The sequence below is a fragment of the Amblyomma americanum genome, chromosome 7, assembly GCF_052857255.1.
Source record: "Amblyomma americanum isolate KBUSLIRL-KWMA chromosome 7, ASM5285725v1, whole genome shotgun sequence".
In the NCBI taxonomy this organism is placed as follows: Eukaryota; Metazoa; Arthropoda; class Arachnida; order Ixodida; family Ixodidae; genus Amblyomma; species Amblyomma americanum.
Genome location: NC_135503.1, coordinates 149,972,782 through 149,988,423, shown reverse-complemented (window position 1 = coordinate 149,988,423; position 15,642 = coordinate 149,972,782). Strand labels below are relative to the sequence as shown.

At 50.2% G+C, this 15,642-nt stretch overlaps 1 protein-coding gene and 2 pseudogenes across 1 annotated transcript in view; all 3 read right to left on the bottom strand.

The window, feature by feature from the left end:
• The window catches only part of LOC144098171 (ATP-binding cassette sub-family A member 17-like), a 187,402-nt gene that overhangs the window by 109,552 nt on the left and 62,208 nt on the right, over window positions 1-15,642 (bottom strand). Inside the window, exon 6 of the mRNA XM_077630691.1 lies at window positions 15,141-15,390. Within this exon, the coding sequence (XP_077486817.1) occupies window positions 15,141-15,390 (250 nt within the window). The remainder of the gene's footprint in view (window positions 1-15,140; window positions 15,391-15,642) is intronic.
• LOC144096862 (uncharacterized) lies at window positions 3,957-5,833 on the bottom strand (annotated as a pseudogene).
• LOC144096861 (uncharacterized) lies at window positions 6,725-7,558 on the bottom strand (annotated as a pseudogene).

Below are 15,642 nucleotides of genomic sequence, written 5' to 3'. Positions count from 1 at the left end.
AAGGGTTAACCCGGAAAAATGCCAGGTCGTCAAGAGTTCTATAAAATACCCAGGACACGTGGTGGGCAGCTGAAGATAGGGTCCTGAACCAGAGAAATCAAAGGCAATTGAAGGATTCCACGTCCCACTTACGAATAGAGACTTCACGAACGTTCTCGGTCTGCGCAATTACTACCGAATCTATGTCCATAATTTCGTCGCAATATCCCGGCCGCTGGCGCAGTTCACTGGGAAAAAAGTACCGAATAGAATACCTTGGTCTACTGAGGCAGACAAGGCTTTCAAAAACCTTAAACAAGCTTTATGCATGGCTGTATCGTTGGCCACACCTCAACCGGAGGAATAGTACATTCCTTACACTGACGCATCGTCAGTCGCCGCTGGAGCTTGCTTGGCTCAGTTGGCTGAGGACGGCTCACAAATTCCGATCGCCTTCGCGAGTCACCGCTTGACTCCAAAGCAGATGAAGTGGGCTACGACTGAGCGAGAGGCATTCGGGGTGATCTGGGGCCAGAATAAGTTTTAGATGTGGGTTTTTTGGAGCCCAGGTGACCGAAGTAACGACTACAACCCGCTCTGGTACGTGACAAGCACCGTGCCGCAGGAGGCGAAATTGACGCGCTGGGCTTTGGCGCTCCAACGCTACAATGTGACCATTCGATATCGGCGAGGCAGCAGCCACGCTAGCGCGGACGCGCTGTCCCGCCTCTCAAATTCCTTCTGGGAAGAAAGCTCGGCTCTGACACCATAATGTCCGATGTTTGGATTGAGCCCCCACCCGATGTCATCCCTGTTGGGACTGAAGCATGACAGCGTGCTGCCACTGCTGCGCAGAACAGAACGGCGAAACGAAAAGGCGACGGTGAGTCAACGAAACATTTGTGTATAGTATAAACAAGGGCGTTACATTATCGGCATTTGGGCGGAGAGCATAACAGGCTCACACAAAGGGGCATGGCAATGCGCCCGGAGAGCGTCTCTTTATCTTGATGTCTCCGCCTGCTCGCCTTCTCGTCAGCTGCTCCCGCCCGGCGCGGCTCGACGTTTATAACTCCGGTGATCGTTAGTGCAGCCAGCCGTTCAAACCCTCCAGTCAGGTCAAGGCACTGGTCACAGTTAGAATTTGACGAATGGACGAGAGGAGCTCAGCCGTTCGAAGTTTGCAGCCGGGAAAGGGCTGCCAGCGAAGCGCTAGTTGTGGCTCGAGCCAGCGCTTGCGAGGGGGGAGGGGGAGGATTCCGCCGGGCGAGCCTGGATAAATCATGCTGCAATCCGCGACATTTTCGAGAGTCCGGGCTTGCTTTGCGCAATTCCGGACGCACGACGCTGGCTTCCACGGATGCCATCAGAATGCATGCTCGGGCATAGCAGCACCTCTGCCGCCAGACAATGCGTCACGAAGACGAGCTGCTTCCACCTGGCTCAGATGCGGGGCGCGCTCGTACGCCAGGTGCCTCCAAGTTCTCGTCCGGTGTTCAGCAGCAGGTGGCTCCACGCTCTCTTCCGTGAACAGGTCCCACTCGTCCAGCCAGGACATCACTGCTCCGCTGCCTTGTCGCCCAGGTGTCTCGACCAGCCTCGCTCGGTTCTTTTGACGGTCTTGCTTCTCAGCACCGGTGTTTGATCGTTCTGCATCTTGCCAACAACCGACCGACAACACGCAACCCCAACGAAAGCAAGTGCCCTCTGTGACCCGTCAAAACACCAGACTCCAAGGCCATAAACCATAAAAACTCTGCTAGCAATAGCGGCCTCCATATTCTTGCCCCCTCTTCGACAAGAGGCACATGTTGGGCAAAAAAAGAACTTAAAATCTGGACTCAACGTGTCAAGCATATGTAACACACGGAATGAAATGAATACAAAATAAATTTGGTCCCCTGAAATCACTGTGACCGAAAACACTGAACTGAGGCTGCAAAAAAGGACACCAATTTTGCTCCGATCTACGAGGGAACTTGGTAACTGTTCATGAACTGACAAAACTTAAGTCACGAGGATGACGAAAGCAGCCTTGCTCAGAACGCACGGCTTAGTGCGCATGCGTTCGCGTTTGACTCGCTTCTAGCGACCGTTAAACGACAAACGCTACTGCGGGAGCTGCGGTACGTGCCTCCTTCACTATAGCTGCGCATTTATTTCTATCTGTACACCTCATTCCAGTTTCTGTGGGAGAAACAAGATGAGAACGATTTGAGTTCTCTGACTTACGACTTGTCCCTACCGTTACACTTCGCGCGCCAGTCACCATTTTTCATTGCCAGCGCGTAACTCCTTCGATGGGACCGTCCTTTCTTTTTCTTTGTTCGTGGTGGCAAATGAGACCTTCCACGAGTGTTTAGTTCCTTGGGCGCCCATGTTCCTTTACGCTCGATGTAAGGTTCGCCTTTATCCGGCCTTTTGATTTTACGTCTTCTGAATTGCATTATGTCAAATCGCGGCTTTCCATAGGGATACCTATGCTTGGCCGAGCGCTTAGACGGTTTCTTCTTGCCGGTTATCTACTTGCCCCTGTTACTACGGCTCCGCAAAATGTTACTCTTTATGCGCCATACACGCGTTTTCCTTGCAAACGCTTTCAGCTTCTTGTGGGAACGCGGTTTCATTCGTGGTCGCGGTGGAAAGTGAGAACATGCATGAGAGTAGGGGCCTTGGCGCGTCATGCTCTGCGTGCGCTCGCGGATTGATTCACATTTGTCACTCTCCTTCACGTTTTTGTGTCCCGGGCCGCGCTCTCTTGTATCTCGGTTTCCTGCCTTGATACTCTTTCCCGCGCGAATGCTTGTATTCTTTCTTTTTGCAGTTGATCTTACTGCTAACATTCGTCTGCCTCGGCACACTTTTGCGCTTCGCTTTGGGAAATGGCGATGCCTCGCACATTTCTTTAGATCCGATTCTGACGCTAGTTTCAGGGCTGATAATGTGACTGACGTTGCTGCGGTCATTTGCCTGGTGACGCTGAAGCTTCCGATGGTGGCAACCAGTTTTCGTTCGCTTGCCCTTTCTCTTTCTGGCGGAACAACTTTTTTTAAGCCTGCCATCCATCATTTGGTGGCAATACTCTCGCGCTAGCAGCTGCTTCTTTTTTTTTAAGTACATGCTGCTTTCGTAGCCTAAATCACCTAGGTTCCTGTTCTCTGACAATATAACCCTTATTGTCAGACGATCCACCTGTGCTACCTGGCTCAGGCTTGTGCTTGATACATTTACTGACATCCCAAAAACTGCACTCTTCCTTCTCAGAGTCTCTGAGTGCACATTCGTTCTCATCAACCTCGGATGAAGTGAGGTCTACAACCTTCATGTCATCTGGAAGGTCTTGTGCTCCCCCATTGTACAGCACCTTAGCTTCTTAAGGCGCTGACGAACCAGTGTTCTCTCTTGACACGAGTGCTGGTGGGCAGCTCTCCTCACGTTTCCGACGCGTTTCAGCCGACTGCTAGTGGCGGTAGGCCTTGCACTCAGTTGAGGTGTAGCCGTCATTGCAGCTGCTTTCTGAACTGTGACTAAGTTCGCAGCGGTGCGAAAGCATCATACTCGTTTTGCATCTCTGCGTCTATATATGCGTCCGCTTCCGTTGACTGAGGGTTTCAGGTTTTTGTACTTATGTTGAATGCGGTGCAAAAAACGGTGTGTCGATCATCCTCTTTGACTTTGCTTGCGTAGGCACTCTCCTTCTCATCAATGTCCAGCCTGACTTCCTCTCTGCCACGCTCTGTAACTCCTCCTGCTTTTGACGCGCTAGGAGATTCACTTTCCGATAACTCCGCTGCCATCTCAATAGGCGAGACCGCTGTTATAGGATCTTCCGATGCTGTGGTGACATTATATGAAGGTAGACAGGTTTCCTCAGTTGGTGAATGCGGGGCATCTTCGACTTTTGCAGCAGCAGTTACATCTTCCAAGTACGAACTACTTTCTTCCGTGCCGCACTGGCAGGGCTGTTCTACAGCTATTCACTCTACCCCCTTGTCACGATCATCCGAACCTTCCGCATCGCGCAAAGGTGGCACTGTTACCATCTCGTTGCCACTGGCGTTGAAACTACTTTCGGCTACGTCAACAGCGAGCTCTCCGCTAACCCCAGAGTTCTCGATCTGAGGATCCACCGATGCCATATCAAAGCTACTTTGCTCATTCACTTTTCCGAGCGGTGTTTCCCTCTCCGGTGCCAGATCAATTTACTGCGAAAGCTTGCGCGCTTGAGATCGCATAAGGGCATGCATGCCATATCGGCCGAGAACGATTATTTCCTATCCCTCAGAAGCTGCTCTGAGCTGTTTGAAAAGAGTTAAGGGAAACGCTCGGGGAGGGCGGCAGACACGGCCGACCTGGCGTTGAGCGGACCAAAAGTGCCCTCAATGATCACCGTAGCAAACGTAAGTGACCACATTGCTCCTCGGCAACTTGCTTTATCGACGGGCATTCTCCTGTAAAGTCGTTCCTGTAAAGGAGAAACTAAAGACAGGTGCACAACGGCCATAGTTGCTGTCGAGTCTCGAAGGGCTCTGCACTTCTTGCCGTTCACTCTAATGTCCTGCATGTATGGCTCCAACAATCGCTTATTTTTATCTGTTTCCCGAATCGTTGCAAAAGCGACCTTCCGATTACAGTTTGCCGCGATATGCCCTTCCTTTTTGCAGTTGTAGCAGGTCAAAAGCTTCCGTGACTCAAATGCACGTGCGGCATTCGCGTGCTGCTCAGGAGCATTGTCAGATTTCCGTAACTGGAGCTTGAAGTTCGAACACAGGCTCTGTCACAAAATTCGGCGCATATTCGAAAAAACGACGCCGCGCGTAAGCAACCGCGCCTGCGCGCGGGAAAATAAAACAAACAAAAAAAACAGCGGGAAGGAATCCCGGAGAGCGCGTTTCTTTGCGTGTGCTGCTGCTCTTCCCACCCAGCTCGCCTACGCGGCGCCAAAGGAAACATGGCCGCGCGCGCAGTCGATTTCTCTGGAACGTCCGAGTAGTTTCTACTCACTGTCGACGGAGAGGAGGTAACCTTGTCTGCACTAAAGTGATACCCCCTCCCCTTAGCTCTCGCGCTGGCGGCTTCGCATCGCAAGAAGGACCCAGAATCTTCTGTAAGGCGGTTTCCGTGCTCGACCAATGGGGTCGCGCGCCTGGCGCGAGAAGGAGGAGGAGTTTGCGCAGTTGATACTGCGTGTATGTGCGCGCTTATCTTGGGGCAAAGAACGAACAGACGACGACAGCGCCTGTAAATGAGGGCTTTAACCGCTGTCTATCAGCCCGAGCCGCCTTCTAAACTTCCGAGAAACACGCCCGCTCGTCTCCCAGGAGGACACCACTCGACCAGCCACGGACCAGCGAGCCAATGTGCGCCAGTCTGCGGATCGGCCCCGTCGTGCTCCTCAGGTCGTCGGACGGTCGCAGTGCCTGGTGAACAAATTGTGTTTTGCTTCATTGTCTCTCTCTGTGTTAGTGCACTTTAGGTGGAGCGATTCTGTTGAATTGCAATCTCTCTCGATGGTTACTTTTCACGAGTTGAATTGTGTTTGTAAATCACTTTGTATGTGCTCGTACGAGTGATTATGAAATCCTCTGTATCGTCTCTTCGCTGTATAACCTTTGTTTTGTTTTGTGAACCTTTGGCTCCGACCCATTCTCTGGTTTGCGACCCGCGAAATCTTAGCCCCAAACAACCAACCCCCTTGTCACTTGGTAGCCATGGTCTCCGGCTGAGCTTGCCACGCTGAGTCGAGGGCATCTCCTTTGTGACCGAGACCGCTACCCCCACACGCTCTAAGGGTGTCTGGGAGTGCACGCAAATGTTCGCGAAGAGGTGACAGCCTACCTTGAAGCAGACGCATCTTTTCGAAAATCGCGACGCGCGAACGGATTCCTTCCATGAGGCTTCCTTATACCCCTGCCACACGGGCACTTTCGATCCTCATTGAGCTCGATCTGCATCGAGATTTTCGAGCACGCTCGAAACATCCGGTGCTACACGGGCATTTTAAATGCTCATTGAGAAGTTTCCCTCATGTGTGTTAGGTGGCGCCAAATGTTCCGCCGACAGCCATAACATGGCGATGTCCGGCAACACTGTGCAGTCCGGGGAAGCGGCAGCCAAATCCGTAGCCAAATCGGTACATTGCGTATCTGCGCCAGGTTTTTGTGGCGCACCTCTGCTGCTGTGCGATGCAACCCAAGGGCCCGCAACGCCTCCGCGATTTCTGCATAGACTGCGGCGTTTCTCTTCTGGCGCCGCAAATTATTTAGGCTGTCCTGCCAGCAGTCGATGAGAGCGGCTGTCTCGCGCTCGCTCCACAGTTTCCGCGCCGACGAGCAGGAGGACTCCATCTTTGTTTACACTGATGGCGAAGCTTGGAGCGTGGTGTAGAGATTATTTTCAAATGTTTGCATATAAGCAGGCATAGTACCTGAAAAATGTTCTGTATTACATTTTAATCAATTACAACAACAATTGTGGTTTGGTTTTGTTAACCTGTTTTTATTTTTATAGCTTCATGAGAGCGAGAGTGTTCTCGATTGTGCGTGGAACCTCAAGCTCTCTTGAGGAATCGGCATCGAGTCAAGCAGGATCGAGCTCGATTGCGCTTGAAAGTGGCCTTGTGACAACCGTCGATCTGCATTGAGTGCGATGAGCATTGATTCAATGAGGATCGAAAGTGCCCGTGTGACAGGGGTATTAGAGAAGCGACCTTTGTTTCCGCTTTTTCGATGCGTAATTCCCTGTATTATCTCTCAGCCAGCTCAGCAGCCTCTTTAACGTTTGCCTCCGTAAGCCTATCCTGCAGCCAGGGCCTTATATAATCCTGGATGCAGCGGTAGAATTGCTCCAGCGGGATGCACTCTACCACCTTATCCCGGTCGTCATAAACTTCCTCGCCCTTGACTCATTCAACTAGGTCAGCTTTTAGTTTAAACGCCAAGTCAATGCGCAAGTCACTGCCCTCTATTGCTTACCGGAACCTTTGCCGGAATGCCTCTGGTGACAGCTTATATTTTCTCAACAGGGCCTCCTTGATATTGTAGCTTTCGAACTCTTCCTTCGACAAGCACGTTATCACGTGAGCTAGGTGCTTGTCCGGGAAGCGCAGCTAAAATATTCTGTGCCCAAAGAGACCGCTCGATGTCATTCCTCTCACGAACATGCTCGAACTTGACGAGATACTTCGCCATGTCTTCACCAATTACGAACGGTGGCAGTTGGTCGCGGGTTCTTTGGCCTTTAGCCTGCACCTTTGTCGGGCCTAGGCTAGGCGCCAGCGAGGTTTGCCGCTGCTGCAGCTCTGCCATTTTTCGCTGGGGTTCTCTGATCTCCTGGTGCCTGCCTCTTCGCGCTGAAGGCGTTCTTGTCGCTCTCGCTGTGCGCCTTCGCGTTCACGGCGTTCTTTGGCCTCGCGCTCAAGGCGTTCTTTGATCACAGCCAAGGCTTCATTAGCTTCCTCAGCCGTTACGTCCTCCGCCCGCATGATCTCAAGAATCGCATGCTTTTGTTTTGCATGACCCAAAACAATGGCGAACTATTCGCAAATTTCGATGAGTTCCTTCACTTTAATGTTTTCCATCGTTCACACTAGCATCTTGCTATTTGCCCCTATTTTTGGATTCCCTTGCCGTTCACTACTATAGAGCTACTAGTATGAAACGCGCAAGGAATCCTTTCCACAAACCTTTGTTTACTCCCTCAGGGCCAGCTTTGGTTCCAATGCACTCCTAGTAGGTTCGAAACAACGAAGCTTTGGTCAGTGATTCACACAGCCCTACTCCTAACTACAATAACGTGTGCTAGAGCAGTCTAGCGAATTGAGGGGAAGACATCAGGCACTCACCGCGACGAGGTAGCTGACGCCGGAAGATCCCGCAGCTTTCATCCACTGATAAGATCGGGCACCCCACCGCTGTCATACTGTGTGGACAGGGGCAGCTCAGCGTGCTGCCTCTGTTGATCACAGCAGAGCGACGAAACGGGCAGGCGAAGGTGAGAACGAGACATTTATGTGCAGTTTAAACAAGGGCGTTCTATTATCGGCACTGGGGCCGAGAGCACAACGGGCTCAAACAGAGGAACACGGCGATTCGTCGGGAGAGTGTCTCTCTCGCTTGATGTCTCCATCTGCTGCTCCCGTCCTGCGCGGCACGACCTTCATAGTCTAAGGTGACATATGCCGCAGCCAGCCGTTCAAACTCTCCAGTCAGGACACGGCACCGCCCACAGTTCGAATTTGACGAGTGGATGGGAGGAGCTCGGCCGTTCGAAGTTTGACGCCGGGAAAGGGCTGCCGGCGAAGCGTTTGTTGCGGCTCGAGCTGGCACTTGCGATGGGGGAGTGGGAAGATTCCAACGGTCGAGCCTGGATGAGTCTTGCTGTAAGCCGCGACATGCCTCAGAGTCCGGGCTTGTTGTGCGCAATGGCGGGCGCATGGCGTTGGCTTCCACGGATTCAGTCGTACCAGCTCCTATATGTGGCGTGGCGGCAGTGCGACATGGTGGACGAGGCGGTGATGGCACCGCTGCCATGGCGTGAAGCCGAGCGGCTTCTTGACGTTGTAGCATCTTTACTGTTTGGTTTAGCGTCTAGATAAGCAGCACTAAGTCATTTTCAGTTATTAATGACAGCCTATGCCTGTGTTTTGCTGCATTACAGGCTCGAAATAAAGTTTTATCTGCATGAACAAGGAACCTCTAGTTCGCAAGCGCTGCCAAAACTCTGTCGGCGCTGATACGTGCATCAAATTCAGCAAAGTAATGTGCGACACACAGTTTTGAACAGTAATTTTTGAGCTTTCACTTCCCTTTTCTTTTGGCGCGTTTCTGTGCGGCAATTGCCGTCTATGCGCGCGTAAGGGCGTCACTTTTTCTCGTGATTTTGCCGCTTTCGGCGCTTACCCGAAAGGGAAATTCTAAAGCCCAGTTTTTATGCTATCGTCTGAGGAAGCTATACTTTATTCACCCAGACAGTCTGGCGCTATAAAGGACTAGTTACTCATTGTCATCCAAACAAGCGCATCCATACGCTACAAAGGAAAGGACAATGAGTAATTACTCTACCTTGGGGGCTTCCCCTAAACATTTGACCAACTGTCTGACGCTATATTTGGTGCCTACACAAGTGCGACCCTTAGCCGAATATATGCAGTGTGTGTATTTATTGTGCAGTGATCTTGTACAGATAAAACTGAAAGAAAAAAAATGTAGTTGATAAACAGTAGCCATGGTGCACGCCGTCTTGCTATTGTGGGATGCCAGTAAGCCATCCAGGAACGCAGCTGAGGGAAAGGTGCGGCTCGACGGGTCACCAGATGTGGGAGGATTCCGGCGCCGCTGTTACCGGTTTGGCCTGGCGGCGGCGACGTCCGGGTCACCAGATGTCGGATGCCATTCTGTTGAAGGACGAACACCAACATAAAACGTAACTGTTAGCGAGGGCAGCGGACGAGCATACCCACGCTACGCTCGTCCGGGTAGCGGAAGGAAAACAGCCGCTCTTCCCAGCCGAGCAGCCTTTGTTATTGTAGCCGCCGTCGGTGACGCATGCCCCGGGTGACGCCGCGGTGGCGCTGTGCTTTATCGGTAACGCAGTCCAGCGCGTGGCCGTGTTACGTTGGGCGGGACGATAACAAGGTGGAGGCTGCGCGGAAATGTGCGCAGAGTGTTTCGCCACAGTATGATGTTGCTTTCCTCTCGGGAGACGTTGAGGTCAACCCTGGCAAAGGGAAAATGTCGTTTACAGCTCCAACATCGAAACGTTGGCGGCAATAAAAGCGTTCGCAGGCACAATGGAATCGCCTCATGCCGAAGTAATGTCGACCCTTAATGCAGTGAAAGCTCGCCAAACGCCAGAAACATCAAGATCCTTGAGCCTGCAATCTCCTCTCTTGATTAATTCCTTGCTTAGGTAAGCAGAAAAGATTTTCGAGTGGTCTACATTTTCCCTCGGAAGATGTGGGCGGATCTTCACTGCAGATTGAGTTGTATCCGTCTGTATATAGTTTATCTGCAGCGTACGTTGGTCGCCTATGCTGAACTAGAAGAGACAATGTATACTCTTGCTTGAAGCGGCAGCCAGGGGGTCATTCGAGCTTAATAATAGAGTTGCAATTAGGACTCAAAGTGTTCTTTCGACTAGCGGCGGGATCTGATCGAGTGCGCAGACGACATTTGACAAGAAACGTTTACGGTTATTCAGCCTCTTTGCGCAGTATGTACGAGAACTGAAGATGAAATTATTGTTTTCTTGTCATTCATATCACCATTTCGCGATCAAGCTGTGGCAAGTACGCGGCGTTTTATACAGACATCAATGGACTAAAGCTTGATTAAAAATCTTAGTTTACTGCAAACGTCCTCGTCAATATGTAGCCAATATACTTCACATTAGCTGGGCTTTTAAGCATTGCAATGCTTCCATGTAACTGCAATACGCATACAAAGGCCGTACAGGCAGAACTCCGAACTTGAAAGCATTGACGACGCGCTGTTGTGGCGTCAACGAAACACGTCGCTGTGGAGCACAAGGGGGCTGAAGCGCCTTGGCAAACTGCCGAACGCACCTAATCTCTGCGTTCTTAACTCTTTGCATGTTGGTATAAATATGTTTGCTTTTTCAAATCTCCAAAAATCGCAAAATAGCAGAATATTTTCACTTTTGACACGTGTCTTCGCGTTCCAAACCACTGCGATCGCACGCGCCGCGCGAAGCGATCACCGGCTCGCAGCTTCCGGAACAGGTCACGTGGGCCCGCCACCGTCACTGGAACGACCGAATACAAGCGGAATGCGTGCTCGGGCATAACACCACTCGGAGGGTTGTGAACTTGGGGCTATGTGCGCGACAGTGCCTAATATCAGGATAACTTCAGAGAAGGACACTGTTCGCTAGACATTCGGAGGGCTGTGTTCTTGCACGCTTTGAACTTTTGCATGTTCGTGATATGCACATGTACGCGCGTCTGGACGCACATTTTCCGAACCTTTTGTGTGTTTAACTCTCATCTTTGAATTGTTGACCGAGTCTAGGAGGAGATGTGTAAGGTTCGATTCGTCGTTCTTTTTTTTCTTATTGGTTATCGCGGGGTGGTCCGCGAGTTGGACAGAAACCCTGCCCTTATTTTTCGCTCTACGCCGATGCACAGCGTTCCTTCAGGCATTGCACTTGAGTGATCGTGCATGTTGCGCAATCCACGCATTGTACGTGAGCGGCCGTGAACGTTGCAAGTGTGCTAAGCAATGTTGCGCAATCCGTGAGTAAATGTAAGAAGCGCGAGAAACTCTGACGCCACTTTTGACGAATTGGAAAGCACGAAACTGACATCAGGCGCAGCTGCAATTTATTTTTTTACTTTCTTTAGCGTGGAGAGTGAGAGGGATATTCTTTTTTTTTTTTTTTTGCCGTCGCACGGCTTCTCGGGCGTCACTTGTCTGGAGGTAGGGGGCAGACCCCACGCTCGAGTAGCCACGGAGAAGCTCCGTGGGGCGACCAGAAAGTTGTCCACCACAAGTCCTTGTTAGTGCTCTCTACATGGTTCCTGTTTATAAATCGTTTGTCGGTGATCCCTCTCGATTTTCTGTGAAATCCCGCAAGTCTGAAGGAAGAAGACAACGGGGAAAGAAGAACCGATCCTCACTTCGCTATTATAATGTCCTAGGTCTTCTCACTGGTGTTGCCGTTCTTTCACGAGCTGACGCCAAGCAAGCTACGTACCAACCGGCTCAGATTCAGCCATTCGGACGTTATTAGCTGGCATGGTTAGGTAGAAAAATTCTAACAGCTTTCCTTATTATTTATTATTGCACTGTATTTTGTTTTCTATTCATAGTTTACTATATCGGCGTAATGATTTGTGGTACTCGCTTTTATTCGAAGAAATCGCGTTTACTTGTCAGGTTCTAGCGCGGCCGCTTTTGCACTTTGTATGCGCTGTTTTGCAGTACTAATTGTATGTTTGTACATTTTCGAATAGTTCTGTTTTTTACGTTTTTATCGCGTTTGAATCATGTTCTTTTATACATGTTCGGCCTGTTTCTCAGTTTCGTCATACAAATAGGTTTTCATAACCTTTTCGCTCGTGTTTAGCTTGGATTTTATAACAGGATCTCCAAATTTATATCGTTTTTTTTTTTTGGTTGACTGCCGTTTGCGCTAGTGCTTTGGTGCCACTTTCTACATAGGGCCAAAATGCAAGTCAAGCTCAACAGGGATTTTTGTTTTTACGTCTTCTAGAATTTTTCCGGCGAAATAGAAATTAATAGCGGAATTGAGTGATCAATTGGTTCGTTGATTGATTGGTTAGTTGATTAACTGATGGACTGACTGATCATCATCCACATTTCTTTCCTGGCTCCAACCACCACTGTCGTCCGATATCCCGTATGCTTATGGCGGAAATGTAATTCTACACTAAGGATTACTCAGCACAGCTACATCGAATAACTGTTGCCAGTAGAAATTGATTGTCTGGCTCATTCTGGTTCTGTGGACGTTTGCCCAGCGATTAAGGCGCCTTTATCGCTGAGAAAATTGGGCAGAAAAGGACGGCCGAGTTGAAGGGAACCGGGATTTTCCGTGCAAATTGGCTTCAGAGCACGACTTTACTTCGGCTGGTAATGGAGAGACCTGTATTTAGTCTTTTTATTTGTTAGATTTTCTAAAAACCTGGGTTTTTGGTGGCAACAGTGGCCTGTCTGTGATTAGAGCGCGATACCCTATCGATGGTGTCCATAATGTCGCTAAATGCGCACAATGGGCTTTTTTACATTATGCGAAAGGAGTTGATCCTGTCGCACATGACGTTATTTATTTTACTGCTCTTTTTCTCGGCATTGGAACTAGCAGATTAATGTGGGAGGGGTTGAGTTCGTAGAATGGTGCCTGTTGTACAGGCGTAGGCGTTATTCCTTTAGGCAGTAAACAGTTATACTGACGGCGGGCTCTGGAGGTCGAATCTCAGTAAGCAGATACTGCATTGTTAGCGGCACGCTGTTGAAATGCAAGAAGCACTGCTGAAGCCTCACGAACCTGTAAAAAAATTCAGTGTCGTTTCATTTTTCCTTGGTCCTTTTAATGGCCGGTGGTTATGGTATGATAGAGCGTGCTCTTGTTTACTATATGTATCGTCACTGCTCGCCGCTGCCATTGATACGGACTTGTACATAGCATCCAGTAATGCTCCCGTAGAGGATAAATATACCTAACGCAAGGAAGCATGTCGCGTGGGAGAAAAACTAGCACAAATGTACGCGAATGGCATTCGCTTGGCGGCGCATGGTGCCATAGAGGAAGAAAAACTTATGTCAAGTGAGAGCCATAGAGCCTGGTCTCAAAAATTTTTAGGGAGGAAGTAACTTCCACGTTGTAGTGCGTGCTGCATTTCCTTGGCTAGATACGAGACTCGGATACAACTTGGGGGTGTACCTGCCCGTGCCAGGAGAGAGAAAAAGGATATGGAACGGTTTCAATTTTCATCCAGTTGCGGTGGCTGGATGCTGGACGCTATAGCTCCCTGCTTAGTTTTTTTTTCCTCCACGCATGGCGTAGCAAGGCCTGTGGGCTGGCAGCAGGTCTTTCTGTGCCAAAGCATTCACTCGGCCCAGTTACTAAGACAAAGGAAGATTTTGATGAAACTTGAGTGAAGCGCGAAGCCTTTCATGCCGTTATGCACGGAGTTCCGGGGCTCGCAAGGAGCACAGTCGTGTACGCATCACTTGCTCTCGAAAGTGAAAATGAGCCAAGAAATGGCCTGACGGCAGAAGTCTTGGGAGAGCCAAAAGGGGCGCTGGAGGATTTCAGAAGGCACAGGGGGCTTTAAAAGCTGGTGATAGATTGCGACGCCTAGTGTCTCCGCGGTCACTGGGACGTCGGCTGTTCTAAAGAGTCCCACCATGTGTGGGTGTGACTCTCCACTTCATTGCACGGAAAAATGCGGTGACGACGTCTCCTCCATACAGGAACTGTGAAATCACACTGGCTGCTTGGTGCGACTAAGAAACATTCGCTGTGAGAGTTCAGAATTATGCGGTGCTCCTTAAGTATCTAGCTCAAGACCTTAGCTACCGCACCTCTTTCGGTATTGTCATCAGTAAGCGCAATCTCCTTGCACGAAAACCCACAACAAAATGTTGTTCAACCTCCACATAGGGAAGGTTTATTTATTTATTTAATCTCAGGGCCGATGCTTGACAGAGAGGAGTAGGTAAAAATATCAGTAGAATATTATCAGAAAATATTTGTAGAATATAAAACCGTTATATAATCTCTAACGGCATTCTTAAAAAGGTAGGCTTCTTTAATAGAGGCGACGGAAGTGTGAAGGTGGTTCCATTCCTTAGATGTCTTGGGAATGAAAGATGCGAAATGCAGGTTAGTGCGACTGCTAGGCCCGTCAACCTTTAAAAGGTGGTCGCTGCATGACGAGATGTATGGTGGCGGCACAATTAGGTAATCTCGGAGATGAAGGTTATAATGGTAGGTTTTGTGAAAAAGACATACGCGCATTTGTGCCACGAATTAAAAGATCAGGTAAATTTAGATGTCTTCATTTGAATTCTAGGCAATTGCCTCTGCGCATCATGGTATAACATAACCGGAAGCTCTGGTTGCGACTAACAGCTGACACGTGTGGACATTCGTTGCGAACAATTTGAGCACAGTGTGAGGCAGAACTATTGGCGACATATATAGCTTTAAGGGTCTCGATCAGCTGAAAACCCGGCGTCTCCATCGTCCTCGTTGGCGGCGTGAGAGAAATTTCTCCCATGAAGCTGGGGCTTGTCAGACCCGGGTTTATCTTCCCGAGCAAGCTAGCCACCGAGTTCACGTGACATTGCGACGTGATCCCAAACTGCGTACGAAATATGAGCAAACTGCCCACCGTGGCAGGTGGCAGTTCAGTTAATTATTGGTCCCGAGAGGTTGCTCGAGAACAGCAACGACATCTCAGAAGCCCCGCCGGTGGCAACACCTGCCATCGCAGGGCAGTGGTGCGTCGGTTAAGCGATGCGCCACTGCGCCAGGAGGGGTACGAGAACGCTATGGGGTCTGTGAATGTATGACGAATTCCGCATATATGAGCGTTGACCCATTAACGCTATCGCGTCATATATCTTGAGCTTAAGTATCCCCTCTGCCTCGCCCTGAGAGCAAGCGCCCACCTGAGCAGCACATCCTCGAGCGACGAGGCGGCGACCGAGATGCGGCGCACGCGCAGCTTGACGCGGCTGTCTTCGAGCTGCTGCAGCAGACGCACCAAGTCGACGACACTGGAGAAGCCCAGCGAGTAGACGAGTATGTTGCGCCGCTCGAGCTGCTTGTGCGCCGCCGGCAGCCGCTTCTCGACGAACGAGCACACCAGCGATTTGTCACACTTGGACGACACGGCCAGCTGCAGACGGTAGCCCTCGCCTGCGCACGTTGAATGGAAAACACTCCGCAAGCGGGAAAAATAGCGCATTTAGGTGAGAGACCTGCATTCGCCTAGTGGTTTAAAAACGTCTCTGCACTATTTTAATTGCGTTTGGTTGGTCGTGAGCGCGTTACTTCATGAAAGCTAAGTTCGTTTGAGTAGAAACGCTCCTTTCCTGCGTCGAATTAAACAGGAGAACACTGACTCACAAAGCACTGCGGCGCGTATCGCTGCTTTGCACACTTGGGTAA